This window comes from Balearica regulorum, chromosome 4, assembly GCF_011004875.1.
Source record: "Balearica regulorum gibbericeps isolate bBalReg1 chromosome 4, bBalReg1.pri, whole genome shotgun sequence".
NCBI classification, from domain to species: domain Eukaryota; kingdom Metazoa; phylum Chordata; class Aves; order Gruiformes; family Gruidae; genus Balearica; species Balearica regulorum.
The window spans coordinates 27,237,133-27,263,692 of record NC_046187.1 but is presented as its reverse complement, the minus strand read 5'-3'; the positions used below and the strand labels follow the sequence as shown (position 1 = coordinate 27,263,692).

The 26,560-nt window shown below is 38.7% G+C and overlaps 1 protein-coding gene across 3 annotated transcripts in view; it reads right to left on the bottom strand.

The window, feature by feature from the left end:
* SLC39A8 (solute carrier family 39 member 8) overlaps positions 1–26,560 on the bottom strand; it is a 53,309-nt gene that overhangs the window by 11,285 nt on the left and 15,464 nt on the right. For 2 of the 3 annotated variants that reach the window (XM_010312670.2, XM_075751530.1), the window contains exons 1-4: positions 13,511–13,781; positions 6,051–6,219; positions 1,577–1,746; positions 925–1,047 (exon numbers count right to left, since the gene is read on the bottom strand). In XM_010312670.2, the coding sequence (XP_010310972.2) occupies positions 925–1,047; positions 1,577–1,746; positions 6,051–6,219; positions 13,511–13,696 (648 nt within the window). In that variant the 5' untranslated portion in view covers positions 13,697–13,781. Of the gene's footprint in view, positions 1–924; positions 1,048–1,576; positions 1,747–6,050; positions 6,220–13,510; positions 13,782–26,560 lie in introns of those variants that run through there. The other variant, XM_075751529.1, reaches the window with a different exon arrangement.

The window sequence follows — 26,560 nt, the reverse complement described above, 5'->3', positions numbered from 1 at the left end:
ATTCAGAATACATGTGGGGATTTTTCATTTTTATACTTTTATATAGAACCTCAGAAGCCATCAACATTTGCTAGTTATTCATGGCTGCTCGTCAAATAGAGCTCATTAGCCTTTGTCAACTGTGCCCAAAAATAAAGGGCAACAAATTGACTTTTTCTATTTTTTATTGGTGCAGTTATTACAAACAAGGGACAGTTGGTCTTCATAATGTTCAATATCAACAACAGTTTTGGAGGGAGGACCTTAAATGAGGGAAGAGTAGGAAGACAGGACAGTTTCCTTCGCAAGACATGAGCAGAGAGGACCAAAAATTTTGAGAGGCCCTTCTCTGAGACAAATTCAGCCTCACTCATCTGAGTACACACAGAACAAGTACTCTGACACACGGGTAGAAAGCAGAGCCCTGTGCAATATGGATAACTGCAGTGTCACTAAAGCAGGCCTGCATAGGGAAACACAGAGCTGAGGTTACTGAAGGCGAGATTCAGGCACTGTTAGCACAGTTACACTTTACAGATGACTGGGAAGGTATGTACATCACATTGGTTTCTCCTGCCCAAAGGGGAGCTCCAGGGGTAGACTCTATTCTCTCCAGCTCTTACATATTTCCACTTTTTTTCTGATGCGTTTAGCCAGCACAACAATGACTTGGCTGTTGGGAGCAACTAGAGCATATGCCAGTGACAGCAGACCACACTCACATCTGGATTCTACTCCCAGCTCTGCTTGTAACTCTCTCAAAAAAGTGAAATTGCTTCCTTTATCCATGTTGATTTTAAACAGATATATCAGAACACATGCTAAGGTGTAATCCCTTAGATAAAATGGAAAAAATCCCACCTTTTATTATACTATCAAGTATTTCTTAAAATATAACAGGTACTCTAAGGCAAAGCTCATTCAGTTATTAACACATTTCATTACCTGGTTATAGATCTTCAGTATCACTTTAAGAATCCTTTCCACAAAGAAGAGAATATAGAATCCACCAAATACAGCAACTGCTTTCTCAATATAGTTATCTACTTTGGGGTCAAACCCAAATGCCTAACAGTGAAGAAAAAAGCAATGCAAATTAGTCTGTAATCTTACCACATTTCCAGAAAAACAAACACGCACGTCGCACAGACAGATATTCCTCTAAAATACAGGCTGTCTCTCTATAGACCATGAGTTTCCATGAGGCTGAAATTATGAAAGATCTTGATCTTTTTAGATTTTTTTTAACTTGGATTAAATGTTAACATGTTTTAATTCAGCAGAACTTAACATCTGGAATGTAGTAAAGTGCAAGACAAGGAGGGTCTAACCTGTAGTCCATTAAAATTCACTAGGGTTTTATCCAATGCATTTCTCTTTCTGTCTAGAGGCAGGATAGCCCTTGGTCTTTCCATCAAGACATAGATCTTGATGGCTGTGCTCACCCAACCAGAAAGATGGTAGCTAATGGCACTGAAGCCCACTCACAACTCTTTGGAGATTGCAACCCACACACAGAATCCCACTGCAGCATGCTTCTAAAATTAATACACTTTAGAACTAGCACACAAATCAAATAATGATTCCCCTTGCTTACCTCTGGAATGAGCTGGAAAATTGCATTAGAAAAGAGAGTACCAATGGCCAAGCCCACAAAGTAGGTTAAAACCTTGGGGAAATATGACTTCTTTAAGAGGGGAGTTAAAATCAATCCCAGAAGTGATGCCAAGTTAATGATAGTCACAGCCAGGAACCCAAATCCCCAAACTGTGGATAAACAAGCAGAAATACAAAATATTTTAGTGTAACACCCACTTCAGGCTGTTTGTGATTTTTCTAACATCTAAATTGGCATGGAATTGGCAAAAAGAGTGGTTCCCTGGTTGAAATTATACTTCACAATTATAAAAATCTTAAAATGCATAGATACTTCAGATGCATACCTGCAGAAAGGAAATATCCGGAAACACTGTCTGGGGCTACCATATTAAAAATGGAAATTGTGCTAGTATAAAATCTGGGATAGCCTATCTGATGCTAGTATAAATCAGGTCTCTCTACAGTCAGTGAAGATTAAAAATTAAGGCTTAGGCCAACGGTCAAAGTAGCTATAGCAGAAACATAAGACAAAACTTCGTACTAGTCCCAGGGTTAGATCCCTTTGTCATTTACTCCTAAGGAGCTCCAAAATAGAAAGTTTGCTGTCTCAGCTGTACTAGACCCAAAAATCCTTCCTGATAAAGGATGACTCCTTCAAATCATCCTGAGGTGGTAACTTTCTGTTCCTAACACTCCTCTTCCTCCTCTAATTCAAAATAGATTTGCTGGCTGAAAACACTGCCCATTGCTGCTTATCAAAGAGGAGAAGTGGCAGATAGCTGATTGTAGAGACAATTTTAATAGAAAAATGAAAGCATATAAAAAAGAGGTTCTATATTCAAAAAGATAGACATGTGATTTAGGTACACAATGGGGAAAACCTTTCCGAAGAAGTAGCAAATGCACCAGGGTTCACCATAACTCAGCTTCCTTGACCATAAGCATAGTCTCAGATTTTTAGAGTTCAGACACTAGGACTTGTACAAAGCCATACCATAATTATTCTGGAGTCTGAATTATTGGTTGGGAGTGTGGGAAATTAGAACAAGTTTCAAAAATCATAATCAAAAAAGCCAGTACTAATTACTTTTTACAACAAAAGACAAAGGATAAATTTATAAATTGTCTGTGTAGACAAAAATTATAGGAGAATGGAGCTTAAAACCAAGCACAAAAAAATAGGTTATTGCCAAATTATGAGTAAAGTTCTCATGGAACTATATGCTTCACTAACAAATGGTCTAACTTCCATGCTGGTATTCTTTGTTCAGAACAGCTATACATACTGGGACACTTAACTTGAAGTACATTATATGTTATAAATGATACAACTGTCACCATTTTGTGTGCTTAATGCAATGGGAGATGTCTCATAACATACTAAAAGACCTCTGCTCATAAGTAGGGACATATTCTAATTCACTGATATGTAGTATCCCCTTTTGTCAACAAAAAAAAAAAAAAAAAAAAAGGAAAAGCCTTTCTTCTTCCTGATTTTTACAGAGATTAGGGGTGCCAGAAGATAGATGTGGTTTTACTTTTTCAATTCGGTCCCAGATCTGGACCGAAGATCTTGGGATCTTACATATATATATTCAAAGAACTTGGGATTTTACATATATATATTGTTTCTGACTTACTCACCCAAAGTGGAAGAATAAGGAAGAATTAAAATATGCTATCAAATAACCTCAGACAATGAAAGAATAAATTAAGCAGTATCCATCCTAGGCATGCCACAGATCCTGCAATGAGCCTCAGTAGTACAGGGACTAGTTTAAACTAACGAAATTTTTAAAGAAATAAAACAAAGATCTTTCTTATACATTCTCCAGGAAGGTGCTCCTGGGCCTTGTGGCCAGATTTTCTTTGACTTCAGAAAGAAAGACCTGAAGAGTAATTAGAAAGAAAAGTTAAAAAAAAAAAAAAAAAAAAAAAAAAAATATTATCCCATAATTACACAATTATAGGAACTGGTACTTCAAGAAAAATACCACAAATTGGGGGGGGGGGGGGGGGGGGAAGTGATAAAAATCCAAGATAACCAATGTTGCCAAAGTTCCTGCATTATGGACTGTATTACACAATATCACATATGCACTGCTGTCTTAAAATTGGTTTTAATCATTCGGACTCCATCCACACTAAGCTTTTAATGAGTCCATGCATCTCAGAAGCTGGCTAGTCTGACTTTACGTATCAGAGTGGAGCATTCTGCTTAGGGCGCACACTCTCCCCTGAGACTGGTGTCGCAGTAAGCTTTTGCCAGCTACCATTATTCTTTCTGTCTCTAGAACTGTGACCCCAACAAAGAGACAGCCAAGATACCCAAACCTACAAGAAATGCAAAAAATAAAACAGCAAGAGTGCGAGTAAGATGCTCTTCTTAGAACGCCATTGCTCAGCATGGTTCCTTATGTGAAGTGGGGACGATGTCTCTGGGCCTTCCTGAGGCAGGCTCAGGTTCTTCCTTAGCCCTCTCATGGGATGAAGAGGAAACAAGGGTATGAATACCTCTCTGAAGAAGCCAAGCAGAGAGCACAGAACCTGCTCTCCTTGTACAGAAGGAATGCCACTGGGCATTTCCAGCTATTTCATGCAGCTCTATACACCTCCCTATTACCTTTCAGAGAAGCAAGAAAGGGAAGGACATGAATGTGCCCCTAAGGTCAGCTAGGTTAGATATAAGATATATAAACCCCAAAGAAAAATGACATGCTATACGCTGCCTTTTAACTTTTACTCTACTTCGGCAGCACTTTTTTTTATTGCAAGTAGCTGCCCTGTAAAGCTTATTGTACTAATTTCTTCTGCATATCTTGTCTGTTCGGATTTTGGAAGACAGAATATTGTTAAGCGTGTAGGAGTCCCTGAGCAGAAAATTCACATAAGGACAGCTGGAAACATACATACAGGATTTTCCTTCATGGGCAGGAACTGAAATCAGCTAGTCTCAATGGTGCCACAATACAGATTCATTTTGTGATGGGGTGGGGATGTGCATAAATCAACACCTGCATTTGGCACTGGGCCTTTCTGTGAATCTCCCTTCAAAACAGGTACCGCTATGTGTCACAGCCTCATACACTTGGGGTTTTAAGATACCCTAACCACGGGCCTTGCAGATTTCTTGCGCTGCAGCCAAGGGAGGGGCAGGAAGAATGCTGCCTTACTTATCTGGCTACTGGACATTGCTTCTGAGCTGGCAGGATAAAGAGAAACAAGAGGGATGGTCTAAATAGCTTAGGAGGTTAACTACGGGTCAAGCTTTCCACCTACAACCTTCTTAAATGGCCCAAAACAAAACAAAAACAAACTAACAAAAAGACAGATCCTACCCTCCGGTGCAGATATTATAGACTTCTTGACAATACGTGCCCCCATATGGTACAAGCAATCTAGAACAACCATGGTAAATTGATGCCATGGTTTCAGTGACTGATCAAATATAATTCTAATTATTCACTGACACAGTTAAGTTTTACGAAGGATATACAATACTTAATAAATGTAATCACTTATATTAATCAGAATGTTATTAATAGTAATATTTCAAAAGTTATGAAAAACACTGCTGTATCTCTGCTCATAAATACTGCCATTAGGCACCTACTCATCCAACATCCTAACTTTTAACTTCAATTCAGCTGACTCCCTTAGAACAATAAATTTATTTGGAATACTGAGTCAAATAAATAGGCCATTACATATTCGATCCTTATCAGTGCAACAAGTGACTTCATTAACCAGCTGAGTCTTCCCTGTCCTATATTTTTTATTGCACTTACAGTTCTGTGCACAATAAATACAGAAATAATAGTGAGAAAAATAGGAGGAAGGAAGATTAAGGCTGCTCAGCCATGTGCTGATGTTCCACGTGGAGGGAGCAGCACAGAAGATGACATGAAAGCAGGAGTCAGCTTGGAAAGAGTATGAGTATTTTTCCTCAGTAAAATAGTCACTAGCTCCTCACCTGATGTCAAGACTCCCACCTGCAAATAATTCCATTCAAATGCATTTCCCTAATAATTTTACCTTGAGTTGCCTTGATACACGCACATCCCACTAAGTGTGATTTCCCACTGCAAATCACCTGCACAGACTTCCCTTCTGTACTCCCATCTTCCCTCCTATTAACCAGCTATTAGCAAGAGTCTTTATGCTTCAGGGCACAAACCATCATCGAAATAAAACAGGTCAGAAAGACTCTTCCTTTAATGGGCAAATAATTCCATAACTACCTACTCATTCTTTCACCTTTATCTAAAACATTTTGCATAGATCACTGTTAAGAGATAGGACATTTGTTTAGATAGTCCGCTGACCTGAAACAGCATTTTAATTTTATGTTCCCACTTTTCAACTACATGCTCCTGAACAAGACACTCCTCTTATGTATAGATAAGTGCTTACTATTCTCCTACGAAAACCCCACTCCAGCCCCAGTATTAATGCAATTAGTATTAACTAACCTTGTAAAGAATGTGGTTTAGATGTATCCACAAAGTTTTCCTGATGATCACATGGGTGAAAAATTAGCTGTTGCAAAACAGCAGGACATATTGAAGAGAAGCTTGAATTTGATACGTGACTGTTGTTCGGTATCCCATGCAAATTAAAAATTTCCTCACCAGTCAAGCACTGGAACAAAAAGAGATTTTGCCAACTTAATACATTAACGCAAAGCCAAAAAATAAGTCATACACTGAGAAACCCAAGAATTACAACATGAAAATACTGTAATGCATTTTCAAGGAAGTGTACACAGTGTTTGTACACTGTGCATGAAAACACTGTGATTGCTTAATGCGAAGCACAAGTGATTCAAAGTATTTTAAGTAAAATAAATCATAAATCAATGAAATATGTTTTAAATAGACATTTGCAAATCCTATGCTGTACGAACCAGGACAGTTAAACTTTACAATATATTTGGAAAAATAGCTTCAAAGTAATTAATATTTCATGTAATTACAAAATAATTAAATTTAAGAGCAAACCAGATACAGTTAAAATCTCAGTGACAGAGTATGTCAGAAAATGATTGCCAATTCAGTGACTGCTCATTCATGTAAGTGACCACTTCTACTTACAACGTTTCTTATTTGTCTCCTCAAATTAGCTGCTTAAAAATAGTCTAAACATTAGCAGCACTCAACATGTTTCATTCATTTTATAGCAATAATTGTTAACAGCAAACATTGTTTTGTAAAACCATCCTGTACTCCAATGAGATATGCTCTTACTTGGGATCTTCACTTTGATTTCAGCTCAGGACATAACAGTATCTAATGGCTCAAGGATAAATGTTTAGTTTAGCAGTGCTAAACCAGGCCAGGGACAGGGCTGGTTGCTCTGTTTGTTACTTCCAACCAAAAGACAAATATCTTAAAATAGATATCTACAGAAAAATTGAGTATTTTTATATTAAATACTTTATATGACTGAAGTCTTCCATCTAACACTTTCCATTTATTTACATTCATTATTTCCTACAATGATCAATAAGGAAAGAGTGTTCTTTTTTGAGTGTAAACAAAAGTGATTTGGCTTATTGCTGTACAACAAACAGATACCAAGGTTAAGTCTCAAGACCAAAAAAAAGTCAAATGTTTTCCTTCTATATGAGGTACCAAGTCATACAGCATGACTCTCCCTGTAGCAAATCTCAGTGTGGCTGCAGAAGTAGAGCACTGGAAGCCTTAGCAAAATAAAAACAAATGGTCACTCCCTGCTCTTTTCAATTTTGCTAGCCTTTGATTCCACAGCACTTCTCCAATAATTCAAGATTATTCTTTATAAAGCAATTTCCTTCTAGAGATAAGCCAAAGCAACTGCAAGTCATTTACTTCAGCAGATCTGCTTACGCTTCTAATACTGTCCAAAAAGTGAAAGGCATGCACGCATCATTTGAATGTGACTATTTCTGATTTAGTTTGGAGGAAGAGAACATGCAGGCCAATTCAAGTGACTTCAGCTAAATTACATCCAGGATGTTTCTGTCCTTCCTCTTTAACAACCCAGTCTAGCTTGAACCTAAACATAAGTATAAATTTTTTTAAGGCCATGAAACCTTGACAACTCAAATATATGCAAGCAATGTGCATATACTTTCAACTTGTTATGTCAATGCTAATGTCCAAGTGTCACATATAAAACAGATATAGCTTGATAACAGAATTATTTTTTTTTAAGCATGTTGCTCCATTTAATCTCGATGGAAGTAGTACACAGAGAAATTATCACTGAAGACACAGTCTTTAACAGCCCAACACATGAATCTCTGGAGCTTTCTAAACTATGTGCCTAATCATTTTACCGTTAACTGTGCATTACAGAATATTGCAAAATACATAGCTAATGTGTCCAGTGTGAAACAAAGAGAGGACAGTTGTGGTCTACAGGCATAGTTCCTATATGGTGTTTCTTGTATTAGTGGCTCAGAGAGCTATGTCTGCAAGTCTACATTGAAAAGCCCTTAGAAAAACAAGCCAATAGGAGCTAAGAATTCATAACATAACTATCTTTAAGAGAAATAATCTTTAACTATCTCATTCCTGGAAATATAATATGCATTAATAGTTATTTTAAAATAATAATATATTAGTATTAATACCAGTTCACAAAAATCCAAATCATGTTGTAGGTAGAAATTATTATGGAGATTACGGAGAGAAAATAAATCACACACAGCATGAATTCATAAACTTGAGACTTGTAACTTTGGCTACGTACAAACAAGTAAGTGAGAAATACCATCGGACAAGAGCTCTTTTATGTGAAGATGAGAAACAGCATTTTATTTAATTACTATTATTATTTTGATCAGGGACGATCCCAGAGGATAATGATTCCTATAAATGATTCATTGTTATAAGTCACCTCATCCTCTCAGTAAACTCCTACATACATCCAAAAGCTAAAAAGCCAGCTTGCATGAGTTCACTGGCACAATTAAAGGATTAATTAAAAGATTAAATCTATTAGAAGCCTTGGATTGGAGCAACTCATGTTTGCGAAGTGCAAAACTCTGCATTTATCTTTGGAGGATAAATACATTAAGACAGACACGCTGCCGTAAAAATATTTTGTAAGACAGACGGGTGATCTCAGCAGAAAGGAAGTTTAGCCTCATGGAACAGGGGGTTCAGAATGACATCTTGGTTGATCAAGTCTACAGTCATGTCTGTCCCCTGCTATTCAGTAAGCCTTGTCACAGCAATTAGGTGAGGGGACTGGCTGTAATGTGACTGTCACCTGGTGTTTAATTAACAATTGCAAAAAAGATATGACATAACCGATCATGTCCCTGAACTGTTAAAAAATAATTTTAAAAATGCTTTCATCACAATTAGAGAGGACTTAAATCAGTAGAATTTACACAATTTCAAAGCATTCAGACTTCAAAAAAATTAAACCATCAACTGGGTTATTCAAATAGATGTTTACTTTTCTCCTGGTAAGGCTCTCCCAAAAATGATTTACCAATATGGGAATTTTTTTTTAAGATGGTAAATGAAATAAAGTGATGCCCAACTACCTAGAATCTCTTTACACCAGTACCTTTATAAATGAAAAGCAGATGCCAGCTCACCACATCCTTTGAAGGAAAGGATGGGATAATTTCTCAGACAACAATAATGGTGAGAGGACCTCTAACTGGAAAATTAACAAAAACTGCTACAGTACCAACCATCTTGTAAATGCTTCAGTTCCTTTTCTGATCTTCTGTCATGTTCTTATCTTTGCTCTTCCTTTGTTTTATCTGTAGCATTCCACATGTGAAGTAGTAATATACCCAACAGCAACCTGGAGTGCAGTTTCTAGATGTTTCCAGATTAAATACTAGCCTAGTCCACACCGGGGCTAAGCAGCGGGTCACACAGTACCAACAGCAAAGAAAGAATGCAATGAGTATCTCTCTGACCAGCATTTGTTTTTGTTTTTTCAACTCAGCCTGAGTCTGGATAAGGCAAAAGAGAGACATATGACTATGTCTTCCTCAACTTACTTGTAACAAATTAAAGCATCTAATGCTGATGTGGTGACATTTTTTTGTCACTCAGCACAGGTAAGAACTGGATGCTAGGAGATGACCATGCCTTCAATAAGCAGCACTCCATGAGAAGGAGTCAAACCAGATGAAGCTGCTTGAATGTACTTGCATGCTTCACGGATTTCACACACACACTCCCCAACATGTTCAAGGCAGCTATTCATGTCAGGAGCTGTACTGTCCATGAATGCTGAAATTCACTGAAAATATTGTAGAAATAAGACCTTTGGAAGGTAGAACAAATCAGTCTATTTATCTTCTCACTGGCCAAACATCATCAGATCATGGTGTTGGATCAAGACCATAAGCCACACTCTGTCAGGCCATTCCCCTTTCTTTGAAAATACACAAGTTGTAACTAGTGAAACACTACCAAAAAAAAAAAAAAAAAAACCCAACCCCCCCCCCCCCCAAAAAAAAAAAAAAAAAACCAAACCAAACCCAAAAGCAAAGCAGATACTAGTCTGGTTCTAATCTATCTGAAACACCAAAGTTACCGGGTTTTAACTCATCTTGAGATGAAAATTAATTATATTTTCTTGTGAATATTAATAAAGATTTTAACTTCATTTTGTCCAAATGTTTTGTTTAAAAATTAAAATGCATTATATTAAGACACAGTATTCAGGCATAACATATAGACTGGCATAAATATAGATTTAGAAAAGTCAAAGAAGGAAATCGGAGCATGATTTTAGCACCTACTGATTCAGGTCAAAGCACAAACTAAAAGTGACGTTAGCAAGTTTTCTGCCCAATGCCGATTTACCTTCCATGTATTTTTTGAGCATGTAATTTAATCCTCCACCACGTACATGTATGTGCTCATTGTAGCATGATAGCCAATGACAGAAGATCAAGTATAGTTTCATGTTTTTACATCTTGCTAATAATGTAAAATACAGAGTGAGTAAGTATGCCATCATATATTACATTATACTGTAATAGTTAATTTTATCTCTATTAGAAGAACTAAAATGTGTTGGAATTCCATAGTAAAATGTAAAGAACCAGTAGTGACCAGTATTTGAGTTTGCTCAGTTAATACTTATTTCTCAGACAGGAAGTTTTAGCTTATATATTAAGGAAAGGTGATAACAGAAATATTGAAGAACAAAGAAAATATAAACACAAAATAAAAAGAATTATAAAAGTGCATGATGAAAGAAAAAAAGAGACCAAAAGCATAAGGAAATGGAGACAGTTCAACAGAAAATTCCAACATAGTACTAAAAAAAGTTTTCTTTTTTGTGTTTTACAAGAAAAAAAATTAGCATTTTCATGGACATCATAGGACAGAAGTTACCATAAATGCCTACATGAGTACACATTCAACACCATCATCAACAAATTAGATATTTTTTTCTTCTCAATTATCTTTTCAAGTCAACGTGGTATCAAAGGAAGACTGAAATCAAGCATCTATCTTCTTCCAGCTTACACATCCAAACTCTCTCAATCTTTAGAGAATGGATCAGCTTCTGGTGGATCTTCTGAGATTAATAGGCTTACCAAAATTGTTATGAACAAAACATTAAAACTAAACACTAATGCTGGGATAAAACTAAGAGAAACTGTTCCTTCCTACTAGTTTTTGAAGTGCTGTATCACCTGTGCCTTACAGATCAGCTCTCCACTAAAAATTACTTCAGGCTTGGATGAGAGACTCTCTGATAGAGCAGGGGTGTGTTATCTTGATTGGAAGAAAGGCCTGGGAGTCATTCTACTAGCTCTGGACACTTAAGTTAAGAACTGGAAGTCTAAGATAAACCTTGTTTCCTCCTACAGTCATGTATTTATGCAGCCTGAATGGATTCTGCCTACCCAAGAAAAACCTGAATCACTCCCCAGAGGTATTTACTTTCCTCCACAGAGAATTGGTAGACCTTAAGCCTCTGATGCCTTCCAACACACAAAGTCAGATTAGGCCATTTTATGTCTCCTGTCATAACCAGTAGATTCTCTAAATTATCAAGTTGTAAGCACAAAGAGTCACAGTGTTTGAAAATGATCACGTATGATTTACTTGGTATGCATTTGCATACACCACCTGCCCAAAGTCATTGATATACTTAACATCTATTAGGGATCAAAAGCTAGGAGGTAAAATACACTTGCTTAAATGGTACTAGCTGATGGAGCAGCCGTAAGGCCAATTTTAAAAAAGAATACAAGCAACTCAGCAAAAGAGTATACACATTTCAGTATGGTATCCTAGATAGTATTCAAAATGAACACAACTAGAATAGACCTGTAAAAAAATTTGTTTCAGTTAAACCGTAAATTACTTATGAGGAACATGCATTTACAATAATAAGAAAGAGCATTACTTTTTTTTTTTTTTTCCTCTGTAGCCTGCGCCAAAGCCTGTGTACGAGGGCTACGTGCTTTTGCAGAGGGAAAACCTGGAGGACTGAAGAATCTACTCATTTCTATGCCCTTTTAAAGAAAGCTCCTTTTCATAGCCATATTCAACACTGCAAACTTGTATTTAGCCTGTGTGGCTGGGAATGTTTATGTTTTTAATACACTGTGTTGGAACAGTGTTCAATTTGTGAGATTTGAAAGCAGTGACTCTAGCAAACACTGCCACGCTTAGATTGAATACTACATTGATTTTAGCGGCATTAACTCCCAATTAAACTTTGGTAAGGGGAAAGAAATCACGATTGCACTCTTTCTGAAACAAAGGGAGCTTATCCAAGGTTTGTCTCCTTCACAGAACAAGCAAAAGAGCTACTACTCCAAATGTAAAAAAAAAATTCTCAAGGTCCCTCTTCTGTTTCTCAAGGAGTTGAACCAAACCAGAGCAAACAGTCATCCCTACTTTCTTTTCATTTTTGTGACTGACTTCACGTCCCTGATTCTTGAACATAAGGAAATCTCCACTAGCCTCAAGATTCCCCTTCAAGGAAACAAACTTACTCTAGGACACTAGAGAGATATGAAATTTCACAGACTTTAAAAGTAGCAATGAAGTCTGAATTTGGTATGGAGACATTAAACAGAATAAAATGTTTTCACGGTTCAAAGCTGCACTAGGGGAGGTTTAGACTGGACATGAAGAAGCATTTCTTTACTGAGAGGGTGGTCAGACACTGGAACAGGCTTCCTAGAGAGGAGGTCAGTGCCCCAAGCCTGTCAGTGTTTAAGAGGCATTTGGACAATGCCCTTAACAACATGCTTTAACTTTTGGCCAGCCCTTAATAGGTCAGGCAGTTGGACTAGATAATCTCTGTAGGTCCCTTCCAACTGAAATAGTCTATTCTATGAAAAGTAGTATTCCAATAATATTTAGTCAGTAAATTAAACAATTGTAAACATTTTTTAGTAGATGAATTGACAGGTGTACATTTTTGCACTCAGATGAAAGATGTGAAAATTTCTGAAGTTTCTTTACACAAGTAGACGTGTCTACAATCAAGTTTGTACTATCACATGACAATTGTATTTTAACAAGTCCCAAAGATTTGCTTATATAACTCTCGGAGGGAAACACCAGCTGATTCTCATACACTTTTTGCTGTTGCCCTGATGCTATTTACCCAGGAAAAGTGCCAGTTTAACAGCTGAGCAATGAAGAGGTAGAGCAGCTCACTGATGGATGGCAGTCTCTCCCCTACCACAAGCTGGTCTCACCAGTGGACGGGTATCTTTTCCCGAAACCCCGGCCCAGCACCCCAAAAGACCTTTGCTCCCTCCCTCTCCGCTTCAACGTGAGGAAACACGACGCCGACGAGATTTAAGAAACTACGGAGCTGCCCACCCCGTTCGGCACCCTTGTTCCTGGACACGCGTTTCCAGCCCAGCCCTCACCGTCGCCGCGGAGCCAAAGCGGCACCCGGACAAACCCGGCTTCCGCTGCCCCCGCGGTACCTGGTTGTGGTGCAGGTGGGTCAGCGGCAGCACGGCGCTCAGGGCCGGCGCGGCGCCCAGCTGGTGCAGCAGCGCGGAGACCTGTCCAGCCGACAGGCTGTGGTTGTCCCCGAAGACGCGCAACACATCGTCGGCGAAGGTCACCGTGGTCGGGGCGCCCTGCGCCGCCGCTGCGCGTGTGAGCATCTCCAGCCCAGCGGGACGCGGCAAGTGTCGCTGAGCGCGCAGCACGGCGCAACCCCTCCGCACCGCCGCCACCTCTGCCCACGCGCCCCGGGCTCCGCGGGGCGGGAGCGGTGCCCGCCCAGCTCGGCCCCTCCCCGGGGCGTAGTGGGGAGACTGGGCGGGAGAGCGGCACCGCGGCGGTCCCCCCACGCCTCCGCATGAGGCGGGCGACGCTTCCCCGCGGCCAGCCCCCTGCCGCTGCGGGAGCCCCCCCCCGGAAGGAGGCGGGGGGGGAGCGCAGTCCCGCTTTTCGGTCCCCGCCGCGGTGTCGGGCTGCTTCCCGAGCGTCAGCCTAACCCCCAGGGCCTCCCCGTAACCCTCTGTCACGACAGAAGGGTGGCACGGGGCTGTCCGGAGATGGCCCCACACGCGGGGCAAAAGAGGAAGCTACAAAATTCCTCGCTGCTGCCAACCCTGGCCCAGGGGCCACACAACCCTCAGACGTGTCCGTGGAGGCACGCAGTCTTTCCAGAACTGCCCCAAGAGCTGTTCCCACGCGTACGCCTGCTGAGCTCGGCCTGCCCGCCTTCCCCTACCTGCCACGCAGCACATACCCCCTCCCCACGCCTGGCCCTAGAGGCAGATCCGCGCCCACCTGCCGTGACCCACGATAGCCGAGGCCAAGGTCCAGGCCCAGGCCCAGGCCAGGTGCACAGGCACGTACGGCCCTGCCGTACACACCTCACCAACAGTATCTCCCCGGTCGAGGCACCTGGACCTTGGAATGACCCGTTCGGTTGGCAGCCCGTTAGGCAACTCCCTGCTCTCAGGCCCCCTCCCCTCCCACAGGTTGAGAGACAGATTTGTGTCTACCTTTTTAGGAAGTTTTAGCACATACAAAAAACCATGTGATTTCACGCATCCTTTTTAACAAACACAAAATTGTGACTGGTCACAGGTGTATTCTTGGGGGCTGTGACTCAGGTGGTTTAGATAAAAATCCTCACGTTCCAGGACAGCAGCCATGTAGTAGTAGCTCCAGCTCAGGAGAGATTTGCACTATTAAGTTATTCTATAACTGCCTGTTACAAAATTTCTTATACAGCCCTGTAGTAAGCAGAGTTAGCATATTTTTAAAATGATGTAATTTTTAAACAGATTCTCGTTTAGACCTCTGTGGAACTGTGCTGAATTACATGAGCTGAGACACTGTTCCCAATTCCAAATTTTCTAAAACCAGAATTTTGCACTGTGTTTGCTAAGTGGCCTGGGTAATAGCACTATGAAGGAGGCTTAGTTAAAGATACTTCACAAGCAGTGAAACTCGTTTGGATAAATTCTTCACAAACAACTTTTATACCACAATTGACAAAGCATCTAGCAGAAAAAAAGTGCCAGCAGCATAACCCACTATATGGGGGGGGGGAGGCGGGGAGAAGAACAAAACAAAAAAACTGGAGAGCACTAAAATCATATAAATTCTACCATGGGAAAACCTAAATGTTACTCTTTCTGAATTAGAGCCTGAATAGCTAAGACCCTTTCATGCTTTCCTCATACTTGGCTGGCGGCAGCTTAAAGCAGCCCCAGCACAATTTAGTTGCAGGTTGTTCCAAATGACAGCCCCCATCTGTGCTGGTTATACCACCAGCCATGGCTGACGATGCTGCACCATACCCACCTCTCCATTTACGTGTGTATTTTGAGTCTCTTCCTGAGAAAGCAACACAAGATTTCCTTTGCTGCTAAGGGAATCACAACATTCTTCTTTAGGCAGCAGTTATGTCAGTTGGTATGGCACCTCCTATACTTTCTTCTTCAGTGTGTTTACTTCTAAACACAGCTCTAGTAACAGCTGATTATTGAAGACATTGTGAAATTTAAAGAAGTCTATTTTTGACAAGTGCCTGATGACCAGGAGATAAATTGGAAACAACTGCAAACTGGTTAAAACAGGTAAATCAAAACAAGTTGCTGGTTGCATCAAAAAGATTTGTCAGTGCTCTGTTGTACAGGGCCAAAGGGTTAATCTTAAAATTAATTAAGACTTCCTTTTTAATCAGTACAAGAAATATAAAGGATTATTTAAATTAGTGTAATTAAGCAAACTCACATTTGCATCAGTTTTTAGGCCCATATTTGCATAATGCTAAAAAGTTCAAGGAATTCCTGAATAATTCCATTAAGAATTATTCTCTGTTGCCAATCCTCTGCAGAATGAAAATCCTGCTCTATTTCTGAGACACAGCCAAAATTTTTCCTCAAGGAGCGATCATTCATACTGCTCTAGTTTAAAAGGAAAAAAAAAAGTTTCAAAACTGAGCATTACCGAAAGAGACTACAAGAGCTAGAAGGGCGTACTAACAGTAGGTCATGTACCTTTCAAACTGTATATACAGCATGAAGTACTACTCCAGATTTTGTGTACATTCTTGTGATGTACAGACCCAATCAGAAAGCCTGATCTTTGTTCATGTCAAGTCTGATAAAGCTTAGCCAAATACTAACAGAGCCAAATTCTCTTTCTCAAACTGAAAGAACAATCTGTTTGTACACTGTAAACCAAGTATGTCCCAACAGTACTTCACGGTCCTGATTCACTATTGTGTTGGTATTTTTTCCTGCTTCTCTTACACCCGTGCAATGTTACTGTCACATTTAAATCACCACAAGGTACCAGCGCACCAGCTGGTGACTGGCAGTGGGCAAGACAACACATATTTAGCTTCTCCGATCTTCTAAAGGGCCAAATAATCTCTGAAGTGGGTTTTCTTAGGAAATTCAGTGAAGCTGTAGCTAATTACATCAAAGCTAGCATGACTTGTAATCATATGTGTTATTCATCTCAAAATCACCACCACCTTCTCTGTTTATTGTCATTCAAACCATTTGAAATAAATATATTTGAAAACAGCAGTCAGATTATAATTCCGTCATTTGGCAGGTAAAATAGACACACCCGTCCCTTGTATTAACATTTGTACCCTTCTTCTCTCAACTCTTAGTGGGATTAACTATTTAAAATAGGATTAAAAAGTGATATCCTGTAACTAAATGCCCTTGAATGAAATGACATATAGCAATGGGTATTTCTAGGGGAAGTATCTAGGTAGATACGTAAAAATATTGGACTGACACCTTTTTTTACATATTTTCCATAATTCGTTCTCTTCACTGTAGTAAGTGAATTCCCAGCAGCTCTATTTGTTCATTTTTAACTTGGCCAGGCAGACTCAAACACTCACAGCCACTATATTTTAACTTCCAGAGTCTCACAGTCAAATAAATTACAGATTAGTAGCATGCTAAGATAGATACTCAGTGTTCATATTGCCAGCTCAGGAATCTTGCAGTTCTCCTCAATTCCATGCTCTTGCAAATACTGAAAGGGAATGCAGGGATCAGAGGTCTAGGAACATAGTCAAAGGGTACTGCAAATACTGAAAACAATAGAAGCCAAATAAAAAATATTGCTGGCTTAAAAATCTTAAGATAAAATCTCATCCATCTGCAGATCTTGACACATTTTTGAAAGCTTATGTTCATATAATGGCACTGGAAACATATCCTTATATATCATAGTAGAAAATTCTCTGAAATCACAGACTTAAAAGGAATCTTTCCTTTAAGGCACATTGGCCAAAATACCTCATATTGGTACAGTAAAACATTCAAAGGGAAAAGATCTCAAGTTTTACAAAAGAGTTTGACTCTGTGATTTTAATAGTTTAATAGTGAATTACAAGTACTAGGGGCATGATATGCACCTCAAAATATGAGAGGTATAATGGCATTGCTATGGTAAATCAATCTTAACTTGCTTCTTTTCTGAGGCTTTGCTATAGGAACCATTTTTGTATTGTTTACTATCCTGAGAAGCTTGCCTCATGCAAAAGGTTAACATTATGCAATAGATTTCACCCAGCAAGAGGTATTACTTGTTCTACAACCCTCCACTAGCCAGTTCATTAGCTTTCTCTCTGTGAAACTGTAAAATAGCCTGTTTCTGATAAGAAATGTGATCCATTTGCTTCTTAGGAGTAAATATTGTTTAAGCAAGTATCTTTAAAAACAAAATCTCTAAAATAAAATAATTGGATTAAAATCTTCACTATTTACATTTTTAAGTACTAATATCTTGAGATATTTAAGGATCCACAACAAGAATAAGAGTTCTCTTTAATGGAGATAAGCAGATGAAATTATCTTCAGTTTATAGCTACTCAATAGAAAACTGAGCTTAATAAAATTCCACTGACACTTTAGAAATATTATCTGTCCCCACATAGTTAGTGAAAGGTCAAGACTACCTAGATCATATTTCTAGTATCAAAGCTTAAATTGTTTTGAATCTAAAGTTTTGGTCTAGAGGTGTCTCTAATTTTCAGTTGGTAAACAGGCTTCTAATTTACAAATCCAGTAGCTTCTGGGCTACAGTATGAAGTGAGCTAGTGCCTGGAGAGCTGAGCCAGCCATTATAGCAGCTGTGGGTCATGACTCAAAGTACCCAAGACAGGTGTGCATAGAGATAGGAAGTAATAAACTTTCTTAAAAGAGAACAGTATCCACCGTGAAGACAAGTACTGCTCACGTTGTCACATTGCTCAAATAACCTTTACCAGAAGAGTCATCTTCTGGAAAACATACAGGTCTTTTTTTTTTTTTTTTTTTCCAAAATTTCAAAAGTTTTTTAAAAAAGCAAAGAGACACTACACATTCTTATCAGTAAAGCTTCACTTTGTAAGAGGAGGGAAGTTCAGAAGTTTGGAGTCCTTTGTCAAGGTAGCCTTATTTTAAACTGTAGCATTATAAAAAAATAATTTTTACATTTACAAATTCAAAGTGAAATATTTCAGCTCTGCTCCCCAAGTCTTGCAAACACACTTTAAAATTTAAATTTTCTGTTGTTCAAAAATTAGATCAAAACCAACTTTAAAGTCTCAAAATCACTGATGAAACAATTCATGTTTTGTAGGAACATGCCTAGTAGTGACCTCTTACCTGGTGATGACCTTTAAATCCATCAAAGGAACCCAGGGGAGGGTCAGTACTTGACTGAAAACTACAAGCCTGGATTATATTGACATATCTGCACTGAATTGTATGTATCTAAAGAACAAGGGTTACCGCAGAATAAAGGAGCAGCAGTCATATGTCAATATTAGTATGATTAGATAAGCAGAGTAGTGTCAGCAGGATGTCTGAGACACAACATGCTGGCGTTGTATTTTACAGGCTGGATTCTGCAGGGATCAAGATGAACCCTGTGAGAGAGCAATGCTAAACCTGCTGCAGGAGTCATTTAGGTTTTTTCCTCATAACCCAATAGGGTGAAAAAGTAACTAGAGTTTCCAGGGCAGACAAGCCTTACCAGCTCCCATTACAGGACCTGGGAAGAAAACAGTTGACATTTTCTATATCAATGGCTTTCAATACATCAGTCCCTTCCTTTGTTTCCTGGAAATACAGCTGCTAAACATGCTTGAATAAGCAAATTCTTTCTGAAAACATGAAAACTCAGCTCTGGGTTTGCAAATTGTGTCAATATGCTTAGCACACCTCCAAAATAGGTGCTATACAGGCCTCAGGGATTGGCAAATGTGCATTGAACCCAGCATAATTTTTCAACGGAGGGGAGAAAAGGTGCTATAACATAGAAGACATCTTACTTCAGAGGAAAACCACAGTTGCAGCTAACACTTTCCTAGTTTGGGATGCAGCAGGTTATCATGCAGACTCGGGCCCTTCAGTCACTTCTCTTCTACACACTTAACACCAAAATTTTAAAAGTTCCAATTAACAGACAGTACTCCTAGCCTGCATGAATTCTTAAGTACTGTTGCCATGTCAAGTTTAAATTCAGGATATACTCAAAACTGTAGTGCTTTATTAAAATAATATCCCCCAAATGACAAAGTTTTTAATTTGAGACATGGCTCTTAGTCAAATACTCAGTCATTTGGGGGATATTACTTGAACACAGAAAGCCTCTCAGTTTTAACTCTATCCTGGGTGCATTTTTGCATCTGACTGCAGTTATCTGTAAGTAACAAAGTGTGTTAACATGATTTCATGATTTTGTATCATTCTGTTGCAAGACCAGCAGTATTATCACAAGGGAGCACCAGAGTTGCATGCAGTTCATGACAGCTTTCATGAACTTGTTACAAATATTTATCACCTAGGTCAATATTCAAACTCTGCCTGGCATAGAAACAGGTTTTGTTTTGTTGAAAAGTATTAGAAAACAGGCTTCCTAAAACTCTCACAACTCATAATTATGCTGTAGAATACAGTCACAGGATGCCTTTGAGGCTAGAACTAAACAGGATTGAATATTCATATTAATAATCAAAACATTCAGGTACAATGAAGGAGAAAAATGTGTGAACCCTTACACATAGGTATAGCGGTTAGGTATGAGGCTGCCTACAGACAACCTCACCAAGTCTGGATTTCATACATGCCAAGGTGAAGCTTCTAATACCATACACAGAAGGAGCACACCAGATCGACCAAAGGTGGTTCCTATTTCATCTTGAGGTTATTCAAATCTGAAGCATTACATGTATGAATTATTGCAGGCTTAGTTCACACAACAGTGGAATCCATTTCCATCCTTATTTCACTAAAAATCAGTGTGCATAAAAACAAACAAGAGAGGTGTTTAGAATATTCTACTACTAAATAATTTATAGGAAAATCTTTAACATATGCAGCCAGAGGTACAAGGACACCCATAGGCTATTCACAGCACCTAGTGTCTGAAGCATCTAGTAAAGAAAGAAGAAAAGAAGATTATTTTCAGTGTTACTGTAAATAGAATTTGCAAATTTTTTAGAAGTTATCTTAGGAATCTGAAAGCTAATAGTAACTTATATACTTCAAGTATTTTTAGAATGCTTGTCCCTTAAAGGAAAATATACACAATTCAGTGGAACAGAGAGCTCTTACTGTTTTTGATGATCTGTATGTTTTTACAAAGGGCATAGATGCATCTGACTTCAGGGATATAACTGAGCTGATGCTTGTGTGCTAAAAGTCAGTGGAATGGAATAAGCCCTGCGAAAGGGTAACGCTGACACTAGGTCTTCCTTCAGCAATTATAGCAGAAGCACCGAATAAATACCTGTTTCGGTTACATGTGTAAATCAATAAATAGATTCAACTTATGTAACAGTGCGTTCTAGAGCTCAGTAGAATTTATTGGGGAAAACAGCCCCTCTGTGAGGGTTCCTCACATGCAGAAGGAAACAATACTTCCAGTAGCAAGTAACTGTTCATCAATGTTCATTCACCGGTTTCTCCTTTCTCTCCCCAACAAACTTTCTAGTCAAGGAGAATACTTCAGCATCCACCCTTCCCACAGTGCCCTGTTTTCCAAGATATGTCACTCTGTTGACAAAGCATGAGAAGATATACAAAATTCGTATTTCCTTGGCATTCTCACTTACCACTAGAGGAAAGTTGTGTATATGCACAGTGGCATTTCAGTATTATTTGACTAACCCATCTGTAACAGCCTTTGGCAGCATGAAGTGTAAATTTGAATCTTCTCTCACTTGTACTCAAAGTGCCAAAATGTTAATGGAAAATTTATTTCTGACAAGCAAGTATATAATGTCTATCTACCTAGATGGTGGTGGTGATTTTCAGATTTGAATGCTTACTGTGTAAGAGCTTCTAATGCCATTTGTAACTTCACCATGGCACACCTGTTTTAAGAGTTTTATTTAATGCTGGAGTTGGATGTTACTCTGTGTGTGTGTGTGTGTGTGTGTTTGGCGGGTTGCTTGATGGTTTTGGGGTGGGTTTTTTTTGGGGGGGAGGGGAAGGGAGAAGGAAAACCATTTGTAAGTGACAGCAGATTATTTTCATATTCAATTGGTTTTGCTTTAAAATCTTGTACCCTCATTTAGGCCTAACGCTATTAAGCCTAGCTTACTGAGGCAGGAGTACTGCCAGCTCTGCTGAGTAGTCTTTATACATAATGTGTACAGAAGGTCAAGGTTGAAGTCATGAATGTACCAGAACATTGATTTTAAAGGAGTCAGGAATTTACAGAACCAGAAAGGTTCTATGACTAAAAAGAAATACGCTTTAAAAAAGTGTCTTTGGAAGCTGTACGCTATCTTATCATCAGGTCAGAATACTGGAAAACGTCCACAGAACCATTGTCTGTGTTTATCACAACTCCAACATGGAAATGAGTGACCCAAACTTTAAAAAGTAAAAAAAAAGTGAGGAAAAAACCCCAAACAAACAAAAAATACCACAACCTTCCACAGTATTTACTATCAGATTTGGAATAGAAAGTGTTAAAATAGCTAAAGAATAACACAATACAAACATTTGGCTGAGAATACTTCCTGAACAGGTTACAGGTTAAAAAAAGAGGCTCAGGGATTTGCAGCTGTGGGTCACATGAAAAAATTCACAAAAGAAATCAGACAACTAGGTCAATAGCATTAACTTAAAGAAGCTGGCTGCAGAAGTTTTCAATAATTTTATAGCTCAATTCACACACTGATTTCTTAGGATCCTAACTCTAAAATGCTCTAGAGGATTTATAGTCCATGTAGAGCAGGTATAGTCCATTAACACTTCTAAAAGTCTTTGAAGATTAAATACATTAAGTTAAGCCCTTTGAGTCAATTCATGCTCTTCTGATATAAATCAGAGTAGAATCTCTCTGGCAAAGCAGAACAGAGGACGAACTATAATCACAATTTACAAGTCAAAAATTAAGAGAGTCCCACAGTCGCTATTTGCTTGGCCTACAAAAGGTGTCCTCTCAAGCAAGACCAGCAGGGACAAAAAACGTAAGAGTTCTGGTCAGCTTGTTCTCTGTTTTTGTGAGCTTGTGAGGCAAATGCGTGGACACAGCATGTTTCCAAGCTCTAGGCTGCAGAAGCAGACAATAAAATTGCTATAGATGAGGAAATGGCCTCTCTATATCCACCTCTACAGCTTTCAAAGTATACAAACATGAACAGATTATGAAATTATTAAAAAATAATTCTTATTTCTAGCACACAAACATGGGAAGAACTGAAAAACTTTGTAAGCAAATGCTAATAACTATAAGAGAACGAATTAATTAAAACCCAAATGGCCTTAAGCAACTGCCCTAGAAATGGTTAATTTTGGGGGTGGGTATAGACCACCACATGATAGAAGTGCACCGCACAGCCAATGAGAAAGCTTCATAAGTAAACAATTCTCAGTCTACTGCTTGACACTACATAGTTGTTGAGATTCCTAACATAGCTGCTGGCAGTTAATTATGATTCTTTAGGAAAGAAAGATTCACCATCTAATCCCTGCAGGTAAACACAGTTTCAGTCCTCACTAAAGGGCAACTGAAGCAATAGTTAAATAGCAATAGGCACCTCAAGTCTGACCTTCATCTGAGAATCTCAAGAACATTGAGTTTAACGAGCTAATCTTTCCAAAACCGGGAGGTGAAGGAAATACTACATTTGTTTTCACAGACTAGGAAACTTACAAATAGTGAAGTTCAATGATTTAAATGTAAACAAGTGCATGGAATCCACTTTTTTAACTCCTACTGCATACCACCCCCTCCTGCTCTATAGAGCAGGTCTTGTAAAAACACTATTCAGCAAAGGCAAGGCTGTGTATAGGACTAAATTCCTAAACAAGAGAAGCAGAAGGGTTGAGCTCAAACTTTGAGAGGCATGTTAAGACTTTTTTTTTTTTTTTTAATAATTTCAAAAACCCTGTTATTTTAGGACATGCTGTAATTTTGTTGCTTGGGAGTGAGGAAACAAAGTTAAACATTGGTTCACAATAACCTGGGAGAAGCAATAGTATTTCCTTTTTCTAGTAACACATAACTATAGTAAGAGGTAGCCCTCCCTAACTGTTCCAAACTTTTAGCTCATCTCTTGTGTAGGGAAAGCATTCATCACTAACACCTGTGAGATAAACAACAGGCAAAGGATTTCATGTGTGGCAAAGTTGCCACATCACTGAAGTATCTGCCATCAGGTCAAGTGACAGCTGCCAAGAGGCCAGATGAGTTTTCTTCCACAGATCATCTGAAGCAGAGCATTAAAACATAATCTTTGGATTTCACAGCATAGAAGGAATAGAAAGGGAAGGATTTGGAAAGCATCAAATAACTATTTGGGAGGCAGGGAAGGGGATGTTCAATCTGTAACTACATTGCAAGAGAAATTCAAAATTAAAAAATGGATCTCAAATGTGGTCCTGCATTTTAATTTTTTTCATGTTGTTGTCATTTCCAACATACTTATCACAGTAAGAAACATAATGATACCAAGTCCTGGCTTAACCACTCAGATGGTGTTTGAGAAATCTGAAACGATCTCACACAGATTGGGAACATCAGAAGCTGTCAGAAACATAAGTGTTTAAGAGAGCAAAAACAGCCAACTTGTTCGTACAGTACCCATTACGGATAGCAGCCCAGGGCTAATAAGCTCAGCATCATGTACTACCTCATTCTGCTCAGTTGTATAGAGAACATTATTAAGAACAGATTCATTTCTTTGTATGGTGTATCTTCTAGCACTTTCATGTTCTAAATTTTTAGAGAATTCAAACAGTATTGCTGAAGTATCCCACATTACATTATTAAAGACCCAAGAACACATACAAGTTTTGCACTGTAAAATTACTAATTTTGTGACATTTTAGGAATTTCCAAGGCCTGAATCCTTAAAGTGCCATACAACATCATACATGCTTCGCTCTCTAAGAGTATTTTATTAGCATTTTAGCATCCTAGGTTTTTTTCATTAAGTGTTTAAAGTTTTTGTTGTGATGAAAAATAATGCTTTAATTATAGATCAGTTATTAAATATACAACACATTCAAAATGGATTTGCTTATACCTATCTAGATGACTGAAAGTAATATAAATAAAATTCAGATAATTTAGCAATAAATATACATACCTTTGTTTACAGAGAAGAGATTCTGTCACAGCACCAGCTAATAAATATTGTGACTATGTTCTTAAATATTTGCATCTTCATACTTCCATCTTCTCAGACACACTATTTTCCTTACCGTTTATAAAGCAAACCTTTCCCCTCTGTCCTTCACTTGACTTGGTAGTAATATGAGAGAGTTTGAAATTCGAACAAAACCTCCTTGTTCCAAGAGTACAAGGGGCGGAGGAAGATGCAGCTAGAGCAATAGGTTGTTCTTAGTGCCTTACGCCACCCTCTTTGACAAAAGCCAAAGGACAGGACACTAAAGAGGCCATTCAAGGGCAGCTATTCATGGGTCACATGTCTCCAGCTCCTTCGCCATACTTTGTTATGGAGTTTTCTGGTGAGTGGACTGAAAGTTGAGTTATTTCATTGTTTTACTTTTTTTAAAATAAGATTAGATCTTTCCGAGACATTTCGATGGCTATTACAAATACAGGAAAGAGGTGTTAGCCTTATGATGGAAAAATGCAATGGTTCACACCTGATCTAATACTATTCACGTGCAATGGTGACTTTAATGTTGCCAGGCAAAGGTTGTACATATACAGAACTTCTCTTTTGGTCTTTTTAATGAAGCAATAGGATTTAACTCCTTGATTATGAAATATCTGGCAAGGATATGGTCCATTGGAAGCAGAAAGGGATTGATCATAATGCTAAATTGAAGAAGGAGAAAAATATTTGTTTCCTGCTACAAGATTCAAGGAATAAATATTAACTGTGAAGTTATTCCCACATTCCAGTATGTGAAAACAACTGTCAACACTCAAGAAAGATTGTGTTAAACAACTGAAGCACTTCCAAATGATTTATCCAAAATAAACTTCCATCAGAAAACTACCATGAACACTTGCTCATCTTAGCTCTTAAAAATGAGCAATTACTCTGGTTTTAAATCATTTCACATTCTTGAATTGAATGTTCAGATTTTACATTATTAAAAATAATTATTATTTAACATCACTAACCACGACAGTGTTTAACACAGAACAGACTAAGGCTTTGCCTCACTAAAACCAAAGAAAAACTCTTCCTATCTTAAGAACAGCCAGGATTTTGTAGCTTATCTTATAGGGAAAGGACTGGACAACGATGGGGCACTTTCTCTCCTCTTCAATTTGTAGGAAGAAATAACATTGTTTAGAGAACAAAGCAACAGAGCTGCACTGTAAGGCCTGAATCAGTTTCATCATTTCTAGGAGATGCACAGAGACAGCAGACAGGCATGGATATGGCCAACAGAGCAGATATAGATGGCTGTTAGAAGACAAAGGGACAGAGCGCAAAGTCAGGGACATCAACAAAAGATGTGATAAACAAGTGTGCTGCTGAGCAAGGAACTGGAAACAGCCTGAGAAAGTCAATGTGGTGTTACCTTAAATAGTGTTCTCACTTGCTCCCTAGCAAGTTGTACAAAGTCAAACACATTTCACACAGTAGTGCCTCATGACTACATTGCATTTTTTATTTTAATCTATATGACATTTATTTGCTTTTTTAGGGCATTACCTTTTAGTCCTGTCACAGCAAAACCAAGGTATCAGAGAATACATGGCACAGTTCCTGCCAAGAGGAGGAGATTCACAGCTGTCCTCTTGGCCTGCCCCCATCCTTGAATCCCAGCACCCTGCTGATCAACAGCGAGAGTTGTGCCCATGCAGTTTGTTCTGCTCTGACAGATGCTGGCATTTGGCAACATTCCCAGCAAGCAGACAGCTGCAGAGATAGGAAGACTTGGCTGCCAGTCAGAAAGCCAAGCTCATGGAAAGCAAGAAAGGATTCAGAGGATGCAAAGGTGTTAAACTCCTTCTGTGCTTTCACAATCCTGAAACAGCCAAAGGCTGCTCTAAACTATGCTGGCTGTCAGCAGTTGCAGGCACTTTTAAAGCTAGAACAC